Source organism: Bos taurus, chromosome 13 (genome assembly GCF_002263795.3).
Source record: "Bos taurus isolate L1 Dominette 01449 registration number 42190680 breed Hereford chromosome 13, ARS-UCD2.0, whole genome shotgun sequence".
Classification (NCBI taxonomy): domain Eukaryota; kingdom Metazoa; phylum Chordata; class Mammalia; order Artiodactyla; family Bovidae; genus Bos; species Bos taurus.
The window spans coordinates 46,680,165-46,708,050 of NC_037340.1; the positions used below are offsets into that span (position 1 = coordinate 46,680,165).

The 27,886-nt window shown below is 42.4% G+C and overlaps 1 protein-coding gene across 8 annotated transcripts in view; it reads left to right on the plus strand.

Moving 5' to 3' along the window:
- DIP2C (disco interacting protein 2 homolog C) overlaps nucleotides 1-27,886 on the plus strand; it is a 294,092-nt gene that overhangs the window by 152,640 nt on the left and 113,566 nt on the right. For 4 of the 8 annotated variants that reach the window (XM_010811336.3, XM_010811337.3, XM_059892708.1 and 1 more), the window contains exons 2-5: nucleotides 2,476-2,547; nucleotides 4,080-4,247; nucleotides 14,255-14,365; nucleotides 25,123-25,248. In XM_010811336.3, coding sequence (XP_010809638.1) covers nucleotides 2,476-2,547; nucleotides 4,080-4,247; nucleotides 14,255-14,365; nucleotides 25,123-25,248 — 477 coding nt within the window. Of the gene's footprint in view, nucleotides 1-2,475; nucleotides 2,548-4,079; nucleotides 4,248-14,254; nucleotides 14,366-17,915; nucleotides 18,062-25,122; nucleotides 25,249-27,886 lie in introns of those variants that run through there. The other 4 variants (XM_010811338.3, NM_001206073.2, XM_059892707.1 and 1 more) reach the window with 2 other exon arrangements.

The following is a 27,886-nucleotide window of genomic DNA, read 5'->3' on the forward strand; positions in this document are numbered from 1 at the left end:
AATTCTCACTGTGTTCATGTGTATCTTTCCCAAGTTTAGTTAGGATTCTTATTGCTAATGCTTTAAATTCTTTATCTCTTAAACTGTTTATTTTTGCTTCATTACTTGTTGTGAGCACAAGTCATGTCTTCCCAGGGTGTGGTGGCAGCTCTGGCCTTGGTAGGAGGAGGGGCTGGAGGTGGAAGGGCAAGGCCTGGAGCCTTGTGTGAGCTGGGCTTCCCCTCTGCTCCTCTCTGCTTGGTGACATCACCACCCTGTGGAGTGGGCAGGGTCCCAGGTTGCTTGGAGCAGAAGCCCTGAGAGTTAAGTCTGAACCCACTCTGTTCCCTTTAAGTATATGTTTCCCCCATCCCGGCACCAGGCCCCTCACCCCAGCAATGCTGAATCAAGAGGTGCCTGTGTGGGCTCTCAGCAGAGTTGAGGGGTTCAGCCCCAGACAGAGGTTGGGGCTGACTTACTACCTGTCTGAGCACCAGCAGTGGTGGCCACCACCCTGCTCAGTCACTGCTTCGGGTCTACGCTGCTCTAAGTCTCACAGCCAGACCCTCTCCCCATTGAGAAGCAGGCGGGACTGGGCTCAGGCTGTGAAAAATGGGCAGTGGCTAGAGCAGCCTTCATGGCTAGACCAGCCACGCTTGGGGTCAAGCCAGCTGTGCTGCTCACCATGGAGCCCAGGCTTCCCACAGCCCTCCTGCTAGTCTGCAGGCCCTCCAGCCAGCCATGGGGCTAGTCTTGCTGTCAGACCCCAGGACCAGGGCACCGATCTGTGGCTGAACTGCCTGCTCCTCAGGGCAGAGCTCCGTCCCTGTGACCTTCCCGTTCCACGCAGCTGTTCCCTGGTATACAGGTCCTGACCTGATCACTTCTTTTCCCTTCCTACCCTGTTCCATGTGGATTGATCTTACAGTCTCAGTTGTACTGCCGTCTTTCTGCCAATCTCTGGTTAGTTTTCAGTGAGAATTGCTCCACGTGGAGATCTGTTTTAGAATTTTCATGGTGGGAGGTGAGCTCTACATCTTCCTACTCTGCTGTCTTGATCTGCTCCTCACAACTGAGCTGAACTCTGGGTGAAGAACAAGCCAGAAGGGACTAGTTCACCAGACTAGGACTCTGTGGTAGGACTGTGCAGAGCACCTGTGAGATTGGCTGGGAAGGGAGGGGCTGAGGGAAACACCAGGTAAAGAATAGGTACCTGCCATGCTCAGGTGACCTTCTGGCAGGCCAGGACGTGATTTTCCCACCAACACACCCTGACGCAAGTGCTCGGTCCCCTGCCACGTGCTTACATTTTCCTCTGGGCATTCCCTCTGCGGGAGGGAGCAAGCTGGTTTCGAGTTTATAAAATGCTGAGCAGCAGCACAGTTAGCACAGAAACTAGCATTGTTATAGGTGTATTGTCTTCAAAGAATGGTCAGTTTGTTTTAGCATCAAAAATGCTCAATAGTCAATGGGGGATAGTTCTTCCTATATCTGTGTTGTTTACAGCTCTGTGTATACAGACTAGTCATGAGTTCTGTGGGCCGGAGTGGACTGCTGGGAACAGTGGTGGCCCAGGCAGTTCTTGGCCCAGGGTGCCTCTGGATTGATCAGATGTAGCAAGCATCACCACCAGGTAAAGCAGGCTTAGCAACTTGTGTGTGACTCACAACAACTTTTCATTTGTTTGCTGTATTTTTGTTAAAACTTTAATATTTAACTATTTTAGGAATGATGGTTTGGTCAGGATATTAGGGGAAAAATTAAAGAGTTTCAGAAAAATTCAGTGGCACAAATCAGCATTTGGGGTATGTTCGAGCTTGCAATTGGGAAAGGCTGTTGCATGTCATAAAGGTTATTTGTCCCAGGTACTTGGCAACCTAGCAGCGAACGATCCTTGAATCTCTGGCTTTAGCAATTTAATTCCTGTTTTAATTGTAAACATCTTAGTCGTATATTTTGGATTCCATAGATCGTACGTCCTCTTTATTTGTTTTTATCTACCTTTTTTTGGCTTTAGACACTTATTTTCAAAAGTACCTTATCAGTGTATAGTCCCTGAAACTGACATGTCTGATAAGTTAAAAAAAAATCTCCTTAACGAAGGAAGATGCTCATTATTGGTGGTTTGGGCCAGCTCTCACTGGGGTAGACACCAGCAGAATCCGTTGTTGATTAAGTTAATGAGCGCTGTGTAGATCAGGGAGGTTTCCTGCCCTGCAGATGTAAGATTGCAATACTCTTAATTCTGGACTCCATCAGAGCCAAAACCTTGTGAGAAGGGGCCGGAGACCAGAGTGTGCATGCACTGTAAAGGATTTTATCTAACTTAAATGAATGTTTGCAAGCAGAAGAAAAGTCGAGGTGAATGATGTAAAGTGCTTTCTTCTTAAATTATAAGGAAACAGAAGACACCTACATGCGTGACTATGTCTTCTTAGTTGAGTGCTCAGCTCTACCAGAGAAAAGCATTCTGAACTTCCTTTCCTTCTCTTACAGGTGACATCACACAAAAAGGATATGAAAAGAAGAGATCAAAATTGATTGGAGCCTACCTGCCCCAGCCTCCGAGTATGTAAACCTTACTGAGTAGCATAAGGTGTCCAGCTTTAAGAGTTAACTGCAACTCCTGAGAGAACAGCTGAGCACCAGTCCTCTCCCAGTCCCCAGACTGCATGCGGATCAGGCCCTTGAGGTGGCATCAACCCCATCCCACTCCTTTGCGTGACTGCAGCATATTTTGTGAATTCAGAAGACACATAGGATTTTTCTGTGAAGGTGCCAGATAACTGTAATAGGTATTCATCCACAGAGGAAAGTAATATGTTTGATTACTTTAAAATACTCTAATCATAAAAAAATATGAGAACGTTTATGGTTTAAACATGAATTTTGGCTTAGTTAATATTATTGATAATGGTTTAAGTTAATCAACAGTTTTTGTTGACTTCATTGGTGGAGGTTGGGGGAGGCAAATCTAGAAAATGATGTAACATCTTGGCTGGGATTTTGAAATCGTAAAGGTTGGTTGGTTGTGTTTTGAAACATGATTGTCTGCATTATGAATTCTCAACCAAGTACAAGTTCTATTTAATTCTGTGGTTTTCACTTATGCAAGTACGTAGGATTCTACACTTGAGCTGGTTCTGTACATTTCAGGGAAAGGAGGGAAACCCTGGGCTGTAGGTAACACCTCTGTTCTGAGGGCAACCTTGAGAATTTTCTGGGCATCAGGAAAGGGCTTAATGCTATCACAAGTCCTCCAGGAGGTAGGACAGCAACAGAAATGGACTCTACAGTGTTCCCTGTTGGAGCAGATGTAAAGCCATGCTGAGATGTTCCAGCTAGGAGAGCTTCAGCTCCGCATGTGCAGGCCTTTTGGCTCTCCGGGCTGTGACGTGGCCTCCAGTGTTGGGGGCGAGAGGAATGTCCTCACCTGCGGCTCACCTTCCAGGACATTTGTGTGGAGTATGCTGCATTTTTAGCCTCGTTTGATTTTGTGTGGTTTCTTTCTTTCCTTGGAGCTTAAGAAAGTTAACGTAAAGATTGGCTGGCTGTGCAGGGCTGCCTTAGCTGGCGACCTGGGTTTTCTTGCTGTCTGGTCTGTAAAAGGAAGGAGCTATGCTCTGTCTGAGTGGATGGAAGAGCAGTGTGTTGTCCGGCTGACCCCGTGTGTGAGAGCTTTAGAGAACACACGGGGGCAGACGACTAGATGTGGTCTCCCCGCTTTCCTTCTCATCCTCCAGCAGAACTGCTGGGATGACTTCCTATCTGCAGGTGGCCTTTCGTGGTTTTGGAGGAAGGCTGGTGTGAGGTGGTAGGTCCTTGTGTTGCTAGATTTTATTTTCTGTGCCTTACCAAACAAAAGTGAAACAGAAGCAGTTCTGTGTATTCCCAGGAGATGGCTCTGGGAGATGGAGCCTCTACAGTCCCAGGACGAGGCTGACCTGTATTGCTGGGCGCTGAGGGTGGCCCTGTGTGACATGGTCCCCTTGGTGTTTTTTGTGCTGTTCTGCATGGGGTCGGCAGCTCTGCTCGGCGCTGTAACAAATTTAAAAAAAACTAAAGTTTGAATTAATTAGTTTTTTTTCAACTTGTTACAGCAGCGAATGGAGCTGCCGTGGTCCGGTGTAGACTGCAGCACAGTGAAGGAGCCCCGAGAAGAATGCTGCAGGCTGGCAACATCGGGGTGTGTGACATCCGAGACGCCGCGGTCAGAGAGCGGGCGGCCAGCACCGCAGGAAACCGGCCACTGTTTTACTTTCGTTTCGGTGAGCGCACTTAACTGAGAGAGAATCCCATGGCAGGGCACATTTGCAATGGACTGTCTGCCTGATGCCATTCTAAACAGAAGTGTAGGGCTCAGCCTTGGGGGAACCTAGGAGGTCATATTTCTCAGCCCCATCCTCCATTTCAGCTCATTCAACTTACCGAGGCCTCAGAGCTCCTCAGGCACAGAGCTTGTCACAAGCCCTGGACCATGATTATCCTGCTGATTCAGGGCCCAGGTCTGAGTGTTTTCTGTTAAAATATAATACTCAGTTTTTGCAACCATATTTTCGCAGTTGGAGCACCACTTACAGAACACTTAGGAAAGAAGAATCCATGACGGATCATACAGTTTTTCATAAAATTGTTGATCTTCACTGACCTTTGTCTCATAGTCAGAGACTTGGGTGAGGATGAGCTCTAGTGTACCCTGGCCCTTTAGATCTGTTTCAGGGAGTGAGGTCCATAGCTCCATTATATTCCTATCTCCAGAGGGCAGTCATGGAGTTTTGAAATTGAAAAATTGAACTGGTTCATCACAGAGTCGTGATTCTATCCAGAGGTCAAAATTATTTAAGTGAACAATATTTTGAATATAAGAAGCTCAGAAAGATGAGTTCAGTGCACCTTTTAGTACAATAAGGAATAAGCATAAACTCAAATAAAAGACATTGAGAATCATGTACAGATAATAAGCTGTGTGTCACAGTTGATCCGCAGGATCTTAGACGAGGACACACAGCCTGGTCTCCCTCTGTGCCTCTGCTCTCCTCTCCAGGCCAGCTTGCTAACAGGCATGAGGCATGTCCTTGTGGGCAAAAGTGGAGCATTGATGGGCAGGTGGCAGACTTGGGCCTTAGCTGCCGGGCCCCGTCACAGTTTCTGTTTGCCTCCTGCACCTGTGGATGCTTGAGGCTGAGCGCTGCTGGGGAACGCTGCTCCCTGGGCCTCCTGCCTTACCATCCCCAACCGGGAAGGAGAAGGCAGGTTCACTGGGGATGCTGGGGTCAGGAAGATGGATGCCTGGGTAGTTGTGCAGTTTTTATGCTGATTTGTATGCTGAGAAGTTGCCCTGGGTGAACAGTCACACTCTGTACACAACTGCCTCTGGGGAGCAGTAAGAAGAGTGCGCGGCTCCGCATCAGAGGGTTCTTTCTTGCCTAGGTCAGCCTTAGAAATGACACTTTTGGTGTAGGATCTTCATGAGAAACATCTTGTTTTCCTTTTCAGTTACCCTTATCCTGCTTTACACTTTCCTAAAGGGAGTTTGTGTTTTGATGAACTTTACCTTTTTTCCTTTTTTTATGTTATTTTTATTCATCAGAGAAAAAGACTTCTCTAGGAAGTACTCTAAAGATATTTCAAAGATCATTGGGATCTGTGGGATATTTCAAAGATCCCAAATTTTGGGAATTTGTTTGGGACACATGATTGTGGATTAGGATGGCTTACGCAGCTTTAAGCAAGAGATGCACCCTGAGTCTGAGCTCCTGTGTGTTACCCCATCCCAGGGAAGAGTGCTGGGGAAGCAGGTTTTCCCTGGTTTTCTTCTTTTCTTCCCAGAAGTGAGTGACGGGCGAACCCAGTCAAAGGTATATTGACTTCAGGAAGCATGGTGTTGAGTGCTCACCTAAAACTAGATGTGGGAAAGGGTCCAGAGCTGGAAAGAAAAAAAAAATTACGTGTTTAATCAAGTAATGGGTCAGAATGTATTAAAAGTCATCATCAAAGAGAAAATGTTATTCAGGAGAAATTATTTGGTACTAATGCTCTTGGAGTTTTTCAGCTATGTATTCTTTTGTTAGTCTCTAAACCTGCTAAAATTTATAAAATTAGAAGACAGAATCCACTCTCTACAGCTCTGTTCAGGGATATCTTAATAACATGGTGTCAGGGTCTATGAGTCTTCACTGCTTTCATGGTAAGGTCATGGTGATGTGAAGTAGTAAAGTTCCACCATTACCATAAAGAGTAAAATCTTCCTTGACCAGATGTAGTCCCTCTGTTGTCATGATGTGTGTATTGGCTGGATATTACTTTCTCCATGATTGGCAACTAGTGTTTCGAGCAGCGGGTGACTTATGTGAATCCAGTCTTCTCCAGGCCCAGCTTGCCTTTCCTCCGGCAGCAGGTGGCTTGTGCTCTGTTAGAGGGACCTACTATGACTGCATTGTCGTGAAAACTTTGGTGAGTTTGGCTGCAGGGACCAGAGGGCAGGTGTGTTTCCCTCTTGGTCCTAGGGATTCTGCCTTGGGGTCCACGTGGACAGTGTCCTCAGAGAGGAACTTCCCTAGGTTAGGGTGAGTTTATCGTCCATCCTTGCTCCACTAGAGAAGGATGGCCCCACTGGGAGTGCAGACTTGTCTGCATCGCAAGGGCTTCACACGCAGGTGCCTGGCCTCCCTCCAGCTCCCCAGCCTGCATCCCATGTCACACTGTCGGCACATGCTTGTATCCCCTGCCTGCACCTGCGCACCTCTTAAAGCTCAGTGCAAGTGTCACTTCAACAAGGACTCCTTCCCTGCTCCCTGGGGTTAGGACAGGCCATTGTGTTTCATATGCTACAGGAAATGCAGCTTCCCGGCACTGCGGGCCTGATTGGTTCTGCTGCTTCGTGTTCACACCCGCTCTGCCCCGGGGTCAGGTACACCGCTGGTCTGTTTTCATACCTGCTGCGCTGCTCTGGTACCTGGTGCACCATTGGTCTGTTTTTATCCTGCCGGAGAGCCCTGTCCCCCGAGTGCAGCCTTCCCTCCCTGGGCACAGCAGTGAGCTGCCCTTCTTACCTGCTTTGTAGGGACACAGGGCTGATCCTGGGGGCCTTCCTGGGCCATGCCACCTGTTGGTGGTAGATGGGGTGTAGCGTGCAAGGTTAAATACCAGAAGAGAAATACGAATAGTTAAATCGGGATGGCCTGTGACTTAGCATGAATTCTTTTCAGACTGAGTTGCTCCAGGAAAGGAACTTTCATCACTAGAGGTAATGACTTGTATCCTAGGTAAGCTGTGGTCATGATCTTGATACACAACTTAGTGCCCTAAGTTGTCTAAAGTGTATTCTTATTTTATCACACACAGCTGCTGACTAGATAGATGGATGGATGGTTTTCTTGTTCTTTTTGATGGCTTTGAACCAATCAGGTTCCTCCCCCAGACACCAGTAGTTACTGAGGAGTTCTTGAGTTATTGAATAGTTCTTGGGCTTCGCTGGTGGCTCAGCTGGTAAAGAATCCGCCTGCAATGTGGGAGACCTGGGTTCGATCCCTGGGTTGGGAAGATCCCCTGGAGACGGGAAAGGCTACCCACTCCAGTATTCTGGCCTGGAGAATTCCATGGACTGTATGTATAGTCCATGGGATCACGAAGAGTCAGACATGACTGAGCGACTTTCACTTCACTCTGTTATGGGAAGCAAAGTATAATTATGTGCTAGAAGAGAATGGGAGGATTCAAAACTTGCCAGTGTACAAATATGGAAAGATCCTCGGCAATTTTACCAACTGTCTAGGGCATATTTTCACTTAAGTGAGAGCCCTTGGCGTGCCCAGTGAGGTCGCAGGACGCTGAGATCCATGAACCCTGTAGGTGGGGAGCGGAGAGCCTTGAGTCACGACGAGGGTCCTGGGAGTAACAGTCACTCTTTATTACTGTGTCCATGTCTGCGCCCCAACACGTGTGGGAACTGAGGTTCAGAGGTTCGGTGACTTGTCTGCAGTTGAAATAAGACCAGAATTTGGACCAAGCTCTTTGTTTTGTTTTACATGTCCTTCATGATTCCTTTTAAAACTGTTGAAAACCAAGGTGTTTTTTTAGTGTTTTTCTCTTACTATCTGAATTTAGAAATGCTGACTTTTTCTAGAACATTTAATGTTCTGCGCAACTATATGGTGTCTGTACTGCAGGTTTTCTGGCCTGCAGTGCACCATTGTGTCACAGTGAATGGACCAGCCCCTCTAGACCCTATGCTTAGGTTACTCTTAGGATTACTGTGATTTCTAGTGTCTGGTTTACCATAGTGTTAATAAAATGACTACATTGGTTTAGTAATCTGAAATTGCTGGATTGTTTAGGTGCCAGAACTATGCTATTAGGGTTTTCTTTGAGGAGCCTTTTTTAATTAAGTGTAGTTGTTTTACATTATTAAGTTAGTTTCAGGGAACCTTTCTTAAACCTATGTTGAAAGTAACTGACATTCTAATTTTTAAAAAAGGCTTATTTCTCTGCTTTATACCCCTTGAGCTCGGACAAAGTTTTCAGCTCTGCAGAGGAAAAAGCATCTGGAGGAGTGAGTGGTGATAAGCAGGTCAAGAACTTGGGAACAGCAACTGTTTCTCTGTGCCAGGAACCTGGAGGCAGGAGTGGGAGGTGGCTCATGAGGAGCGTGAGGTGGAGAGAGGCTGGCGGTCAGGGAAGGAGCCTGGGCCTCGGCTCTGGGGTCCACAGGGTGCAGAGGAATGAACCAGGCACAGTCTGGTTGGATTGAAGAGAGACTGACATTCATGGCTGTGGTGGCCCTGGGGGTGGAGAGGTGCCTGGAGCAGCAGGTGGCATCTGACTGTGACGGGTCAGAGCAGTGAACTTTTAACCTTGAAAATAAAGTGCAGGGTGGGGAAGAAAGGAGCCGTGAAGGATGGGGGTGTCTGAGAATGGGCTGGGGATGTGCCACAGGCATAAATGGAAGTCCCAGGAGGGTGCACACTCCAAGGCGTGGACAGCTGGGTTTTCCTCTCTCCTGTGCTGTCGTTTTGTTTCCTCTTTTCGTCTCATGCATCTCTGCTCTCCCCCCACTGATGAAGAGTTTTATTTAGAGTCCCATTGCGATTCTAGATGGAACAAAAACTCACTGAATTGTATGTGAGTTGACGTGTTGCAGCCCTCTGCACGAGCCTTAAATGTTTTACTTACTGGTTCAGCAGTGCTTCCTGAGTTCCTTTTGTGAGCCATGGGCAGCACTCAGCTGCAGGCAGACAGCCAGACAGTTGTTGCCTTTTCTGGACTCTTAACATGCCTGTTAAGAGTGCTTTAACATGTCCAAAGTGAGGATCCATGCACACACCTTCATCACACAACCTCAGCAGCTTTTAGCTGCTCTGAGTTTGTTACTGGGTAACAGTCTGGAATTGTGGCAGTTCCCATCTCTCTTTATAAGACTGTTGGTTGAACAGTAGTTTTGTGGTGAGATCACAAAACTACCTCTTCCCAGATTCAGAGTACCAACTGGACTTGGTCTGTGTGACAAGTGACCACTGCATCTGGAGTGCAGTACTGAACAGCAGGGAGCCTCTGCTTCAGGGGCCTGGCCTCTGCCTGGCTCTGAGTGCACCAGGAAGGGGTGCCCATCACACATGGATGGACACTACCAGAGTGGCACAGACACAGTTCTGGGCCTTCGATTGTTCCCAGTGAAATGGCAGAAGCCTGTCTCGTACAACTATGTTAGTAATTTAGTAAATACACAGTGCTTACACCAGTGCTGTAAAGCATTGGCTGTGCCTGTCAGTGCTGCCTAAAGATGGGAAACTGAGGCCCCGGGTCACAAACTGTGCCGCCAGCAGGTTGGGGCACCATCTTCAGAGCATGGCGTTGTCCAGGTGCATTGCCCTCATGTCACGTGGGATCTGAAGCAAGTGGTGCTTGATCAGTGTTTGTGGGAGAAGAGATCCAGTCTTGATCTTTGTCATGTTTTTACCTGAGAAGAATTTTTTTTTTTTTTAATCCACTTTGCGTTGCGTGTTTCTGGACAGTTACCCCACCTTCCTTGGGACATCCTCCCTTCTATTGAAGACACACTGGCCATCTTGGGCTGTCCCGAGAGCTAGGTTGCAGGGATGCCTGAGTGTGGGACCCCAGCAGTGGTGAATACTGGGCTGTAACTATGTATTTTACTGATTATTTGTGGTTACTCTTGCTGGGAGGCAGCCCATCCCTCCAGCAGCATGTAGTCAGCTCCTCTTACAATGGGTCACAGGCAGGGCCCCTTGGTTATTGCCCCAGGTCCTCCTGTGTACCAGGTCATTCTAATTTGGAACTGCTTATTTGACTGAAGTATGTTTAAGCTACCTCAAATTTCATTCACAGTGAGGTCAGGTAAAATCCAATATTTGAAATATGCACACTTATATTTTAATCTCTGTTAATGTCCTGAGGCTGGTGACTTATTGAAGCTATCCTCATTTTGTCTAATTTATTCATTTTCTTTTTAAAACTTTTAAAACCTTGGGTTGTAAACTCTTATTTTTCTGCCTTTGAGAGTTTGCATACTGCTGTAGGCAAACTTAGCTTTCTGAACACAGAAGTGTAGGGTCCATAGCAGGTGAGCACTAAGTTACATGTCGTATAGCTGAGCTGATTTAGAAAAGGCAGAGGAACTAGGAATCAAATTGCCAACATCCATTGGATCATAGAAAAAGCAAGAGAATTTCAGAAAAACATCTACTTCTGCTTCATTGACTACGATAAAGCTTTTGACTGTGTGGATCACAACAAACTGTGGAAAATTCTTCAACAGATGGGAATACCAGACCACCTTACCTGCCTTCTGAGAAATCTGTATGTAGGTCAAGAAGCAACAGTTAGAACTGGACATGGAACAACAGACTGGTTCCAAACTGGGAAAGGAGTATGTCAGGGCTGTGTATTGTCACCCTGATTATTTAACTTATATGCAGAGTACACCATGTGAAATGTCTGGCTGGATAAAGCACAAGCTGGAATCAAGATTGCTGGGAGAAATATCAATAACCTCAGATATGCAGATGACAGCACCCTTATGGCAGAAAGTGAAGAGGAACTAAAGAGCCTCTTGATGAAAGTGAAAGAGGACAATGAAAAAGTTGGCTTAAAGCTCATCATTCAGAAAACGAAGATCATGGCATCTGGTCCATCATTTCATGGCAAATAGATTGGGAAGCACTGGAAACAGTGAGAGACTTTATTTTCTTGGGCTCCAAAATCACTGCAGATGGTGTTTGTGGCCATGAAATTAAAAGACGCTTGCTCCTTGGAAGAAAAGCTATGACCAACCTAGACAGCATATTAAAAAGCAGAGGCATTACTTTACCAACAAAGGTCCATCTAATCAAAGCTATGGTTTTTCCAGAAGTTAGTGTATGGATGTGAGAGTTGGACCATAAAGAAAGCTGATCACCAAAGAATTGATGCTTTTGAACTGTGGTGTTGGAGAAAACCCTTGAGAGTCCCTTGAACTGCAAGGAGATCCATCAGTCAATCCTAAAGGGAATCAGTCCTGAATATTCATTGGAAGGACTGATGCTGAAGCTGAAGTTCCAATCCTTAGGACACCTAATGTGAAGAACTGACTCATTGGAAAAGATCCTGATGCTGTGAAAGATTAAAGGCAGGAGATGAAGGGGACGACAGAGGATGAGATGGTTGGATGGCATCATGGACTCAATGGATATGAGTTTGAGCAAGCTCTGGGAGTTGGTAACGGACAAGGAAGCCTGGTATGCTGCAGTCCATGGGGTCGCCAAGAGTCGAACGTGACTAAGTGACTGAACTGATAGCTGGTCTGCAAGTGCTGTGACTGCACTTCCCAGAGGAGGGATATGGCCACCTATGGACCTGGAAGGGTCAAGGTTGAAACTAATTCCAGGAAGCATATTTGAAAGGAGTTGATGGGTAATAGTACTGAGACTGAAAGCTAAATGTGTGTGTGTGTGTGTGTGTGTGTGTGGCACTGTTTAATCTTGGCAGCTTGACAGTGTGTGTTAGCTCTGCCTCTTCCCAGAACTGCCCTTTGATGTCAGTAAATGAATAAAGTATGAATCTCTAGGACAGGAGAGTGGAGAAATAATGACGTGTTTTTAGGCTCTATAAGGTTGATGATTAGAGGCATCTTACTTGGCCACGGGAAGGAAGGCAGCAGGTGAATGGACTGATGAAACCGTGATGCTGGGCAGTGTGGGTAGGCATGGCTTCTAGGCAACAGGTGATCACTCCTTCTGCGTTCCTGCAGAGAAGTTTGCTGTCTGGAGAAAGGGAACTAAGAGCCTCCAGAGTCAGGGACACCAGGCAATACTGCACCAGAGGCCCTAAATCAGAGCACAGTGCTGAAGAAGGAGAACAGCTCCACCCTGGTGATGAACACTGTGCTTAGTCACAGGCAAGAGACTGCACCTTTCTTCTTTGGGCAAATGGAATAGCCTGGGTAAAAGACCTGCTGGAAATAGATCTGGTTATGCCCCTGCTGCAGAACGTAATGCTTGTTGGCAGCTCCTAATGTAAAAAAAGGTGTAAATGGTGACAGAGGAGAGAAGAAAAAAACAGATTTACATAAAGATATAGCATCAGATTTGCATTTAATAATTTAACTTCTTGACAGTGATTAACATGAAAGGCAATGATTATCCCTAACCCTAACCCTAACCCTACTTGCAGGGCAGTAATAGAGACGCAGACACAGAGAATAGACTTGATACAGAGTGGGAAGGAGGAGGTGGGACAGATCGAGAGAGTAGCACTGACATACATATACACACTACCGTATGTGAAATAGACAGCCAGTGAGAGTTTGCTGGCTGATGCAGGGAGCTCAACCCGGTGCTCTCTGCCAGTCTAGAGGGCTGGTGGGATGGGGTGAGAGATGGGAGGGAGGTTCAAGAGGGATGGGACATATGTTTACCTATGGCTGATTCATGTTAATGTATGACAGAAACCAACACAACATTGTAAAGCAATTATCCTCCAGTTAAAGATGAAATAATTTAGCTTCTCAACAGTAATTGGCATGAAAGACAATGATTATACATAATTTTCAAATAAATACATTTATACAAATAAATTAAAAAAATTTTTAATATATGAATAATGTTGCTTAGAATTCTAAGGTTTAATAATGTAAGCACCAGGTAATTACTATTTTCCTATGAGACTTAATAGTACTCTTTGATTTCATAAATTATGTGCATCTGTTTGATAAAAAATATAAAGTAATTCTTTCACAAAGTAATTTTTTCAAAGATCCTCTGTAGCAATAACTTGAGAAAAACTTGGAGCTCTGAATGGTTCAGTGACAAGAACTGCTAATTAATGACAGTGACGTTAACACACTTGCTAGATGAAGGACTCGTGGAACCTAGCACAGAGCTGCAGTGTACAGTACACTTTTGTGCAGTTCTAACATAGCAAATGTAATATGTGGAGTCCACAGACATTCTGTGAAGAAATGAGGTGCAGAAATCCCCAGTGTAAGAGGAATATTAAACTTCAAGGATGAGTAGCTGGCTCTTGTGGAGCCATCATGGTAAACCAGGGACTAGACAGTTTTGGGTTAAGATTGCTTTTTCTGATTCAGTTTCTGTCAAGTATTACTGGCCCTTTTCTGAAGAAGCAGCAGTTAATCTTTAATGCCTAGCATTTCCTTATTCTGAACTGTGGTAATTAAATCTCTCCTGTAGTACCTAATAATTTTCTCTGGATTGTGCCTCTGGCTACTCTGTTTCTGAATAGCTGTCACGTTGGCCAGAGTTAGGTCAGCTTTTGGCCAGATACTGAATCATTTTTATCTGATGATTTTAACAGTTTTGGTAATTCTTCAAAGCTATATTGAAATATGGTTTGTTCAGTTGTTTAGCATCAGGTGGAGTAAGGTTGCAAGAGTTTGAAATTTTGAATGAAGAAAGATGAAAGTTTATTATGTTCAGTCCTGGCAACCTGGATTATAAAAAGACTCTACAGGACTTATTTACAGTTACTTTTAATTTAATGATAATTATAATTTTAAAAATTGTTGCTGTGGCTTATTCTGTATCACTTCATGTGCACCTAACAGGCATTTGTGACAGGAAGGAGCCTGGACTGGTGCTTCCTTTCCTGTTCCTCATCTGGGCTGTCCCAGCCTTCCATGCCCACTCCCCTATGTGCCTTAGCTTGGCTGTGGGAAAACAGAGAGTCAGGGCTTTATTCTGCCAGATGATTTGCTTGGCAAAGTTAGTTAACTCCAACTGCCAGTCAACCTCACCTTACTTTGCTGTTTTCCTTAACCCAGGGGTGGATCAAGCTTTGCCTCCAGAGCGCCGGGCTCCAGTTACTCCTTCCTCTGCCTCTCGCTATCACCGCCGAAGGTCCTCAGGGTCACGAGATGAGCGCTATCGGTCAGGTAAGCTCAATGTATTACAATTACTACATATTGCCAGATGTAATGTGGGTGGTGGTGAAATGCATGAGTGGACACATGTCTGCAGAAGCTGTGTGAATGCACAGCAGTGTATTCGGGTGTGTTTGTGGTTGGTTGTGATGTGCAGATGACCTCTTACCTCAGACATAGATACACCCTCCAGGGCACACAATAAAATTCAGTAAAAAGTAACTCTTTTTATATTTTTAAGATAGTGTCCATTATTTAGAATGTTACAATAATTTAAAATGTAGTAACCTTTTGTAAGCCAAATTTTGCTCATTTTTTAGGTGTTACAAAGTTTAACACTGGTTTCAAAAATCTTGGTTTTACTGTTCCGATCTTAGTTGCTAGTATTTTTTCCTTCTCTTTTAACCTCAGTGATTTGTTTCTCAAGTAGAGTTTTCAAAAAAGAAATAAAATTCTTAATAATTTGTATGTTGTTTATTTCCTTTGTGTTTTACGACACTGCGTATAAGAATGCTGTCTTCATAATTCTGCTTTATAGCAGTCATCTGGGTTCAACAGGCTTAAATTTCTTCCATTAATTTAGCATCAGGAAAGTTGTATTGTGATTAATGTTTAATTTTTTCCGCCACCATCTGGATTCCAGTTGTTTTCTATTGATTCCCTAACTATAATTTTTTTTAAAGAAAATTATCAGTAAGTGTTGTTGCTGGAACACCAGTTCAGGATACATGTGGATTGCTGATGATGACAGTCCAAACTATAACATTTATATATCACTTTATATTTTCAAGTACTTGCAATGGTGTTACCTCAGTTGGTTTTTATAACAGAAAGGTGGCATACATACGGCTGTTTCGTGCTGCAGAAGAGGACGCTGAGGCTGCGAAAAGTGAAGTAGCTCAGCCACTTCACATGGAGGCAGGTGGATCAACCCTGTGAGCCTCTCAGTGTTGTGAGTCTTTCCCTTACTGGGGACTTGAAGGATAAGCCGCCACCCTTTCCACCAAGTTCAGGAGCTGTGTGCTTGACTTCCTGGCCCAGCTCTCCTTTCTAGATGGGAAGATGGCATAAGACAGACTTTATGGCGTCAGGAATCTTTATGTGCAGAAGCAAGAAGAATGGACTGGAGAAACTAGGAAGAAGGCCAGTGCAGCTTCACTGCTGCGCCTTCTGCCTTCTTGGCTGTCTCAGGCCTGATGCCTGGGACAATGCGTGGGGGTGGGATGAAGGCAGGGGTTTGTAACCGAGTTTACATTCTGTGTTTTCTCAGGTAGTTTTATCCTGGCACATACCAAGAGCTTGTCTTACGTTATTCAGGCATCTCAGAGGCCCCTTTCAGATTAATTAGAAGGGTAGCACATATATATGTGCTGTCAACTTGCTGTGGAATGCTAAGATTTACTCCCTTGTCATGATTCTGTTGTGCATTTTATATATCATGCACACACACATAAGATACATGTACATAGTCACACATACGGGAGACATGCAGGTAGAGACCCACATGTACACATACACAGACATATGTGTAGGCATGTGCATAGACAGACAGTAGACAAGTGTTCACTCTTATCCGTATCTTTTGGCACTTGGACTTTATCCTGAAGATGATAGGGTTCCATTCAAAGATTTTAAGCAGAGTCACAATTGGAGCAGGTTGGGGTTTGCAGATGACTTTGGTAGCACTGTGGAGTACGAGTTAGAAGGGAGGATCCGGAAGCCCCTGGATACCTGAGGTATTTGTACAGGATATGAATCAGTGCCAGTGAGACGTGAGATGTGGTGAGTTAAGGCAGGGTTTTGTGAGAGAGGGGGTTTTGGTGACCCTGAGATGTCTAGGTTGTACAGCTGTATAGATGATCCTCTCCGGGTCTGCCATTCCAGAATTCAGTTTCCCATTTGTAGGTTAAAGGTGGTGGAATTTGCCCCAGCTATTTACTTACTATGTAGAGAATACATGAAAAATAGTTCAGGTACGCCTTCAATTATCATGTAAGATGTGAAAAATATTATTCCATATATAGTTTAAATTTTTTTTTTAATTTATACTCTCAATTTTGAATAAATAATGACTGCTTAGTTTTAAGGAGCAGACATATCCAGAGGATCTTTCTATGTGCTTTTGAAAGCTCAGCTGGGTTCTTATTTTCTTTAACTGACTCAGTTCCACCATCATATGGGATGACATCCACCCTAGAGGAAAGCTAAGGAGGGCCTTTGGGGCATCCCTGGGCTCATTTGATAGTCTCCTTCGCTATATGTCATTATCTGCTGTTTCCTGGTTTTAAAATACTCTAATTAGTTTTCTTAATTTAGGCATTTCAATGCTAAGTTACTTTCTTTTAGAGTTTATGCTCATATATTGTGTTTTTTTTTAAGTGGTATAAAATCTTAGAAGCTTGTTTTAATCTGTTTTGAGTATACATGTTTCAGGATTTTATTTTCTCCTGTACCAGCACAGAAGATAAAGGACATTTAAGAGAAAAGGGAGGAGGGAGGAGGGTTCAGGATGGGGAACACATGTATACCTGTGGTGGATTCATTTTGATATTTGGCAAAACTAATACAATTATGTAAAGTTTAAAAATAAAATAAAATTAATTAAAAAAAATTAAAAAAAAAAAGAGAAAAGGTTTTGTGACTCTCAGAATATTTTACTTTCTAAAATTCTTTGACCACTCTCAGTAGAGTTACTTTAGTTGTTTCAGTGACCAAATTTATCAGCCAATAGGTAATTCTGTTATCCTTTAGACAGTTGACTTAATTAACAGTCAGTCTGGTCAACCATATAGCCACAGACTTAACATCTCTTGGCTATATGTTTTTATTTTTAAACCCATTGCCTTACATGGTAATGAACTCCTACTGGAATTCTTTATAGAGTAAAGTGTACCTCTCTTTTTAAATAATTTCCTTTCGGAACTAAAATTTGATTTGGAAAGTGAATGAATAAATAGGCATTTACCAGGTACCTAGAAAACATCTACCTTGTGCTCGTTCCACCTCGAATGTCTTGGAGTGCTGTCTTCCTCCAGGAGGAAGAGCTCAGAGGCCAGGGAGCTGTGGTGGCGTTTCAAGACCCTTTCATGAAGGTCTGTGAGGACAAGCCATTTCCAGGATAATGCTAACACATTACTTGCCTCTTTTAGTCTCATTCTTTTGTGAATGTACAGTGGGTTTTTCCAGAGGCTGCCTGACATGATGATGTTATTCTTACAGCCAGTGGAATCTGTGATTATGAAGTCGTGTATTTTTAAAAGTTTTTCAGTTTCCTTTCTAATTCAGTAAGTATCAAAGCATTAATCCCATAAGTAAAACTTTAAAGGTTTTCATCAATTTTGGGGTATAAATCAAAAAATAACATTTTCTTATTTAGAAGACTTAAATTAGACTGCATACTCCACTTAGCATTCCTAGTAAAAGACAAGCTGTCTCTGTAAAGCTGAATCATCCAGCATGGTGGTCAGTATGCACAGGAGAAATTTTATATTTAAATTAATGAAATTAAATAAGATTTGAAATTCTGTTTCTGTGCTTTTTTTACTAGCCACGTTTTAAGACAAGTGACTACTATACTGGGCAGTGCAGATATGGAAAATCACCACCACAGCAGAAAGTTGTCTTTCATAGTGCTGTGCTAGGTTGTGCCGAAGGTTGTGTAAATATGGAGGAGAAGGCAGAAGATGCAGCTGAAGACAGTTTTTAAAGGTCTGCTTGTCTAAAACTAATAAAGCTTGATAGTTATGCCTAGTCATTTAATAGAAAAAAGACACAGAGTTGGATTTCAGAAATATGTATAGGTAGTTGGGTTGGGGTAGGTTCCTGGTTGAAGCAGGGATGTGTTAAGAGGATTTGTATTTCAGGTAAAAAACAAAAAAGTGATTAATCAATTTATGGAATATACCAAAACAGTACTTTGACATTGATACAATAGTTACCAAAAAATACTTATATTAGGTAGGAAGAGATCCTGGAAATTAAATAAGGATTTAACTTAAGAAGCCAGAAAAGAGAAATTGAATGAGTTTACAGAAAGAAGAAATGAGAAAATAACGTGAAAAAAATGGAATAGAGGATATAGATTTGGTTTCCACTTGGGCATGTGGTGGAAGCACAGAAATCCTCATACACAATCCTTACACAAGAAAAGGCTTCAGTTCAGTCCCTCAGTCGTGTCTGACTCTTTGAGACCCTGTGGACTGCAGCACACCAGGCCTGCCTGTCCATCACCAACTCCCAGAGCTTGCTCAGACTCATGTCCATTGAGTCAGTGATGCCATCCAACCATCTCATCCTCGTCATCCCCTTCTTCTCCTGCCTTCAATCTTTCCCAGCATCAGGGTCTTTTCCCACGAGTCTGTTCTTCACATCAGGTGGCCAAAGTATTGGAGTTTCAACTTCAGCATCAGTCCTTCCAGCGAATATTCAGGACTGATTTCCTTTAGGGTTGACTGGTTGGATCTCCTTGCAGTCCAAGGGACTCTCAAGAGTCTTCTCCAACACCACAGTTCAAAAGCATCAATTCTTCTGTGCTCAGCTTTCTTTATAGTCCAACTCTGACATCCATACATGATTACTGGGAAAGCCATAGCTTTGAATAGATGGACCTTTGTTGGTAAAGTAATGTCTCTGCTTTTTAATATGCTGTCTAGATTTGTCATAGCTTTTCTTCCAAGGAGCAAGCGTCTTTTAATTTCATGGCTGCAGTCACCATTTGCAGTGATTTTGGAGCACAAGAAAATAAAGCCTCTCACTGTTTCCAGTGCTTCCCCATCTCTTTGCCATGAAGTGATGGGACCGGATGCCATGATCTTAGTTTTCTGAATGTTGAGTTTTAAGCCAACTTTTTCACTGTCCTCTTTCACTTTCATCAAGAGGCTCTTTAGTTCTTCACTTTCTGCCATAAGGGTGATGTCATCTGCATATCTGAGGTTATTGATATTTCGCCCGACAATCTTGATTCCAGCTTGTGTTTCATCCAGCCTGGCATTTTGCATGATGTACTCTGCATATAAGTTAAATAAGCAGGGTGACAATACTCTTTTCCCGATTTGGAACCAGTCTGTTGTTCCATGTCCAGTTCTAACTGTTGTTTCTTGACCTGCCAGCAACCCTTCTTTGAGGCATTAAAGAACTGAGGTCATTGGGCAAACTGCTGATCCCAGAATTGGGCATGGATAATGGAAACTATGAAAGACTAAAGACATTGCTAGAATTCAGAAACACTGTAGCAGAAATGAAGAATTAACTCATTGATAGACTAAAGGTGGATAGGTCAGAAACTCAGGTCTGCATAAAGAAAGGAAGAATGCTGGAGAAGGAATAGATGAAGATAAAATCCTTTGTTTTTCTTATTCTTAATGGTAAAGAACCCTCCTGCCAGTGCTGGAGTCTTAAGAGATGTGAGTTCAATCCCTGGGTCAGGAGGATCTCCTGGAGAAGGGCATGGCAATCTTCTCCAGTATTCTTGCCTGGAGAATCCATGGACAGAGGAGCCTGGTGGTCCGTGGTCCATAGGATTGCAATGAGTCAGACACAACTGAAGTGACTAACACACACAGTTGATCTTACAGATAAACATTTGGGTGATGATAGCATATTAATTAGTGAATGAATGAAAACAATGTTACAGGAGAGAGGAACTAGAAATACTCTGTTGTAAGGTATTCATACCACCCTAGAGTTACAGTGTTATTTGAAAGTGAACTCAGATTAATTGTGAAATATATATTATGAACTCAAGGACAATCACTGAAAGCAGTTTAAACATGAAGTATAATTGATACGCCAGAAGAGAAGAAGAATGGGATCCTATAAAATACTTAGTTAAGGCTAGAAAAGGCAGGAAAAGAGTGGAATACAAAGAATAAATGCAACAAACAGAAAACAGTAACAAACATGGTAAATAGTAATCCAAGTATGTCAATAATAACTTTGTTAGTAAGTGATCTAAGTACACCAGATAGAAGGTGGAGACTGTCAGAGTGGGTAAGAAGCGGAACCCACTTATATTGTCTATTTGAGAAATCCACTTGAAATTGAAAGACACAGATGTAGAAGGATACAGTGCGGACACTAATCCAGAAGCATGAGTAACTATATTAATTTCACGTAGAGCAGACTTCAGAGCAAGGAAAATTATCAGAGAAAAGAGCATTGCATAATTGTAAAGGGGTCAGTTATTTAAGAAGATACAATAATCCTTAATGTGTACATGCCCAACAACAAAATATGAAAAAACATGTGAGATAAGAACCAGTAAAACAGAAATAAATGGACAAAGACTTTAACACCTCTGTATTGATAATTGACAGATCCAGCAGGCAGAAAGTCAGTAAGGGCATCAATCAGCTGGATTTAATTGACATCCAGCAATAACAGAATACACGTTTTCATGCTGGATACCTCAAGATATACTGTATTCTGGGCCTTAAAATAACTCCTAACACTGAAAGTGGTAGAAATCAAAGTATACTCTCAGACCACAATGGAATTAAACTGGAAATCAGTAATAGAAAGGTAACTGGGAAATCCCCACATACTTCGAGGTTAAACCACACACTGCTAAATAACACTTGGGTCAAAGAAGAAGTCTAAGAAGTTTTAAAATATTTTGAATTGAAGAGAAAATGAAAATACAGAGGATCAAAATTTGTGGGATGTAACAAAAGCATTGCTTAGAGGAAGACGTACAGCATTGAATGGTATAGTTGAAAGTTCAAGAAGCATTAAGAAACCAGGAAAAGTAGGGAAAGTAAATTAAAAGAGGAAAATAAATAAAAGGAGAAATAATGAAATTGAAAACAAAGTAATAGAGAAAATCAAGCCTAAATCCTGTTTAAAAGATCATTAAAACTGATACTCTAGGCAGGTTAAGAAAAAAATAGAAAACACACAAGTTACTAATGTCAGAAATGAAAAAATTAACATTACTACTAATCCCGTAGACAATAAAAGAATATTATGGGGATATTACAAACAACTCTGTGAATACAAATACAAAAACCTAGATGAAAATGACCCATTCCTTGAAAGACACAATCTGCCAAAACTCACCCAAGAAGAAAGAGGCCATCTAAATAGGCCTATGTCTATTAAAAACACTGAAACAATAATAGCCTTCCAAAGCACCAGGCCCAGATAGGTTCACTGCTGAGTCTATCAGACATTTATGAAAGAAGTTGTACCTGTGTCCTGTATTCTCTTTGTGCAGATAAAAGCAGAGGGGCTACTTCCTAATTTATTCTGTGTGGCAAGCATTAACCTAATACAAAAACTAAACAAAGATACTACAAGAAAGGAAATCTACAGACTCATATCTCTCATGAACATAGGTGCAGAATTCCTCAAGAAAATATTACTAAATCAAATCCAAAAACAGAAACTATTACACAACACAACCAAGTGGGATTTATTCCAGGTATACAAAGCTGGGTTAACAGTGGAAAATCAGTTAATGTCATCTATGCTATCAACAGCCTAAAGAAAAAAAAGGCCGTGTCAATAGATGCAGAGAAAGCATTTCACAAAATCCAGTACCCATTTATGACAAGAATTCTTGGCAATCTAGGAGTAGGGGAGAACATCCTCAATTTGATGAAGAATATGAAAAAAATTAGTTAATATTTGGTGGTGAGACTTCCCACTAAGATCAACAACGTGGTAAAAATGTCCCATCATCATTACTTTTCAACATCATACTGAAAGTCTTAGCTAATGCAGTAGGCTAAGTAAAGGAAATTAAAAGTATACATGTTTGGAGTGATGTGATTGTTTATGTAGAAAGCCCTAAAGAATCAAAAATTTGAAAACTCATAAGTGATTATAGCAAGGTTGTGGAATATAAGGTTAATATTAAAAAGCCACTTACATACCAGCAATAAACAATTGGAATTTGAAATTAGAAACAAAGACCATTAAACTATAATTTAAAAGGATACATGCACCCCTATGTTCATAGCAGCACCTTAACTAAGGACCGAAGTTAACTCCATCAGTAGGGGACAGACTTTAGTGAAGTCCCCACTAAAATGCATGGTCTGCATCTAGTCATGAGGAAATATCAGAAAACCCAGGCTGAAGACAATCTACAAAATAACTGGCCTGTATCCTTTAAAGTCCTAAAAGAAATCAGTCCTGAATATTCATTGGAAGGACTGATGTTGAAGCTCAAACTCCAATACTTTGGCCATCTAATGCGAAGAACTAACTCAGTGGAAAAGACTCCCATGCTGGGAAAGATTAAAGGCAGGAAGAGAAGGGGCCGACAGAGGATGAGATGGTTGGATGGCATCACTGACTCGATGGACGTGAGTTTGAGCAAGCTCCGGGAGTTGGTGATGGACAGGCAAGCCTGGTATACTGCAGTCCATGGGGTTGCAAAGAGTCGGACACAACTGAGTGACTGAACTGACTGATCCTTTAAAATGGCCAGTTTCATGGAATGCAGAAGCTGGGAAACTGGTCCAAATCTACAAGGGCAAAGAAAATCTAATGAATATGTGCACCCATGATCCTGGATTGAATCACAGACTAGAAAGACAGAATAACTGCAAAGGAAGTTACTGGGACAGTTGGCATCATTTGAACTTGCAGTTTGAATTAGATGATGGTAGTATATCATTGGATTTCCTGGGTGGCACTAGTAGTAAAGAATCCACCTGCCAATGCAGGTAGGCGTAAGAGACATAGGTTTGTTTGCTGGAAGAGCCCTTGGAGCAGGGTACGTCAACCCACTCCAGTATTCCTGCCTGGAGTATCCCATGGACAGAGGAGCCTGGCAGGCTGCAGTCCATAGGGTCGCAGAGAGTCAGACACAACTGAAGCAACTTAGCATACACACACAAAGGCTATCATTGTTACATTTCCCAATTTTGAGAATTCACATTATGTAAGAGAATATCTTTGTTTATAGGAAATATGTTGAAATATTTAGGTATAGAAAAATATGGTAGCTGCAGTTTATTTTCACATGATTAGGGGAAAATCTTATTTAAAGAAAGCATGGGGTCAAATATAAATGGTGAGTTTGTGTAAAAGTTATACCAGAGTTCTCTGTACTATCCTTGCAGATTATTTTTTGTAAACTTGAAATTACATCCAAAAACTTAAGAACGAGAAGTATATAAAGCAAAGTGTTTGATGTGTGGAGAACCAGTGTGCTCATTAATGAGCCCTTTAGTTTTGTTCAGTAATGTAAATTCAAGTCATTCGGTTACCAGTTTTCAATCTAGGAGTTTAAGAGTGACCAGAAACTGGGTTTTTGTCTTAAAGTACTTTGAATTTAGGTGAGGAGAGAAGAGCAGTACACACACAATCTGAACAAAAAATAATAAAGTCATTGTGTTTGGTATGTGATATGGTCTAGAACAACTGTTGGCAAATATTTTCTGTAAAGGGCCAGATAGCAAATATTTCTAGCTTTCTAGGCCATTATGGTCTCCGTCACAACTGCTCAGCCCTGCTTTACAGTATGGAAGCAGCCATAGATGACACACACAGAAATGACGCCTCACTGTTCCAGTGAAACGTTATTTTAAGGAGAATGCAGGCTGCATCTGGCCTAAGGGCTCGTCTGTGTTTGCCCTGACTCTCAAATGTTAACAGGGTGGGGTTTCTTAGGAGCAATTACAGAACAGTGTGGTTAGTGGTGAAGCTGTGGGCCCTGGAGGTGCTCACACCTGGTTCACACCCAGTCATTGCCACTGACAAGTTACACTGGGAGAGCTTTACACCTTTGCTTTCTTGTTTGTGAAATGGGAATAACGAGAGCCTCCTCCATAGAACGTGTGGAAGTTGGTGAGTGTAGTCATACCCTGACTGCTGCCTTCTGGCCGCTTTTCCTGGCTCCTCTCTCATTCTCTAGATGGCACCTTCCCAGCAGCCAGGATGATCCCTCATCCACTCTTACTCCTCAAGCCCATGCTTCCCTGTCAGACTTACAACCACTCCTGCAAAGCCCTCATCCTGGTGGGTCCCTTGGCTGGTGCTGTATGTGTCTTGCTGGCACCACCCTTATGCACAGTGCAGGGCCTTTGAGTTAATTGTTCCCTGTCTTGGAGGTTCTTGCCTTACTATTCAGATTTCCCAGTAATAGATCTCTTCCCTGGCTTCACAATTAAGTAGCCATTCAGTCTTTTTATCTGATTTCCATTCCTATCCCATTTGACGGTCTCTTGTCTGTCTTTGGCCCTTTAGAAAGTGACCTATGTGACAGGTAGTACCTTGTCCACTTGATTCTCCACACCCAGTCCTGAGGCCACTATCTTACAAAACAGGCATTAAAAAAGATGGGTGGAGTTAATGTAATGGGTTAATATACAAAGATTACCTAATATAAGGACTGCTCCATAACTCATATTTAAACTGTTAGCTAAAATCATTACTGTACATATCTGGTGTACATACTTCCCTTAACAGACATGAAAATGAATTATGAAGCTGGAAAATGTGACCCATGAAGAAATATTTGAAGATCAAGGACTAAGAAAAAAAAAAACCACAGAGATTTACATCCAGTATCTGATTATACAGATTCTAGGGTAATAAAATGAATAGTTAAAAGTCTGCAAATGAATTTGAATGCCTTTTTCCTAGCGCTTTCAAACTGTCAGGCTTATATTTACTTTCCTTCCTTCCCCACTCTTCCATTTGTGACAGTGTCTGTAGGAAGATAGACTCTGTTACAGGAACAGAAACAAGGCAGAGAAGCTTGGGGCCTTGGGGCTGTCTTCAAACAATAGAGTGATTGAGCTCCCGCTTTGTTTCAGACGTCCATACAGAAGCTGTCCAGGCTGCGCTCGCTAAACACAAAGAAAGGAAGATGGCAGTGCCTATGCCTTCCAAACGCAGGTCCTTGGTTGTGCAGACCTCGATGGACGCCTACACACCCCCAGGTGAGCAGCAGGCCTTGTTGGCTTCAGAGAGGGATGAGCAAGCCTTAGAATTAGGTTAGTGCCAGCAACTGCAGTCTCTTTAGCTTTCAAAATCATGGTGCTATAATTCAGGCTTTTAAGAACCAGAAGTCCAGAAACAGTGTATATGCTCTAAATAAAACTCGGAAGGAAAATTGGCATGATTATGTATGCATTATAATGTCTATGTAAATATGCATTTTAAGATTTTAGACGCATAAATATGATACAGACTTTTGTTAAAGTCCTATAAAATTGAATTCTTCACACAGCAAGAGAAGTTGGATTTCTTCTCTGCTTAGACTGGTGTATGCATATTCTCAAGTCTTCAAACTATCAGTAGGTTGTAATGTTCTGTTAAGAAATTGAATGAATTGAAAAATTTAGGCAGTTACTTCCCTGGTAGCTCAGTTGGTAAAGAATCTGCATGCAATGCAGGAGACCCTGGTTCGAGCCCTGGGTTGGGAGGATCCCCTGTAGAAGGGAAAGGCTACCCACTCCAGTATTCTGGCCTGGAGAATTCCATGGATTGTCTAGTCTATGGGGTCGCAAAGAGTCGGACACGACTGAGCGACTTTCACTTTCAGGCAGTTACTTAAATCTGGTGACATCAGTTTTTGCTGTAAAGTGCAGATAGTATTTTTGGGTATCACAGTTGCTTGCTTTGCCATTGAGTTACTAAAGCTGCCAAGGGCAGCATATCAGTGAGAGACGTAGCTCTGTGCCAATAAAACTTTGTCATGAAAATAGGCAGAGAGTTTGGTCCACAGGTCTGTCTACCCCTGATATATATGGTTGAAGGTAATACCCCATTTATATTTCTGCTTTTGTTTAATCTTGAGTTTTATGTAACTACCTAATATCTCTACTTAACTCTGTGCAAATAATTATAATCTATAACATGTGGCACTAGAGGTAAAGAACCCGCCTGCCAATGAAGGAGACACAAGAGATGTGGGTTCAATCCCTGGGTTGGGAAGATCTCCTGGAGGAGGGCATGGCAACCTACTCCAGTGTTCTTGTGGCGAATCCCATGAACAGAGGAGCCTGGAGGGCTACAGCCCATAGGGTTGCAGAGTTGGTCACGGCTGAAGCGACTTAGCACGCACATACGCACGCACGTTATTATCTTCAAAACTGAAGTGAAGCACAAAATTAAATGTCCACGTGTCTGTTAGAAACACAAAGTATTGAGCCTAATTTACTTGATTTTGTACGTATGTATGTATGTATGTTTGTGTGTGTGTGTTTCTTGTTCCAGCATTATTCATGGTGTGGTTGCCACTCTCTTTTCTGCAGACCTGTTACCTGGCACACCCCTTTGTTCACAAGAGAAATTTAAGGTGGAATAAGAATAGTTGAATATATGAAGCACTTTTTGGAGTCTTGTAAAGTTTAGTCCTGAGTGTTTGCAAGCAGTGAGGGTAATAGAAGCACGTACTTCAGCTTAGGGATGTGATCAGGTATGTCCGGTACTAATTCAGACCACTCTTCAACTTCTCATGCCTTCAGAAATGAAAGTTCTGAACTTTGTAAGACAAAATTTAAATATAAAACTTAGTTATTTTGTGTTTTCTTAAAAGATAATACAAGAAATGTTCTTTATCTCAAGAATAGAATTTTCTAATAGGAAAGGGAGTCCTTTTTGCTGATTTCCTTACATTCCTTCATTTCTTAATTCTGAGCCATAACATGTAATTTGAACTGTTTTTAAATCAGCACGGGATTCACTGATGGCTCAGATGGCTAGGAATCTGCCTACAATGCAGGAGACCCGGGTTCAGTCCCTGTGTCGGGAAGATCTCCTGGAGAAGGGAATGGCAACTCACTGCAGTATTCATTCTTGCCTGGAGAATTCATGAACAAAGAATCCTGGTGGGCTACAGTCCATGGGGTTGCAAAGAGTCAGACACAACCATAATTAGTATACTTAATCCTATTTGTTTAGTTTGTGGTTATAATTTGCCAAAATACGAATGTGAAAATTTTACTTTTGTATGTGTATAACAAACAGAACGGATTTACATGGATAACAAACCCACTTCAAATATATTTTAACCAGATCTTTGAAACTAGACAATATTCAGGGAGTTGGACATTTTTCTGAGCCACTTTTTATGGGAAATACTGAGTCTGAAGTACAAGGTGTGTGTGATTTATTTGTGTGTGCACTTTTCTTTATGTTGACTCCATCCTCTGGGGTGTTACTGTGTCATTCATGATGAAAGACAGAACTTCCAGGAGAACAAATCCTGTACAAGTGTCTTTGCAAAATATAAAAGAACATTATTGGAAATGTCATTTTTGGTGCATTTAATTGTTTGGTTAGCATTTTCAGGTATACTGTATAATACATCTTGTAAGCTGTCATTTAGAGTCTTGAGATAGTTTTGTACAATCATAAATGCCAACACTATCATTATAAAATTTTTTATTCACAACCTGCCACACTCACACACAACTTAAAATAGCATATGGCTCAGAGAAATACTTTGAATAAAGAAGGGCTACAGAGCATCACACTTTGAACACTTTAAAGCTTAGTGTCTTAGAAAATGCCACCATGGCCTTCTTGCTTGGTGTCTGAGTGCACAGAAAAACATCTGGTTATCCCCAGCGT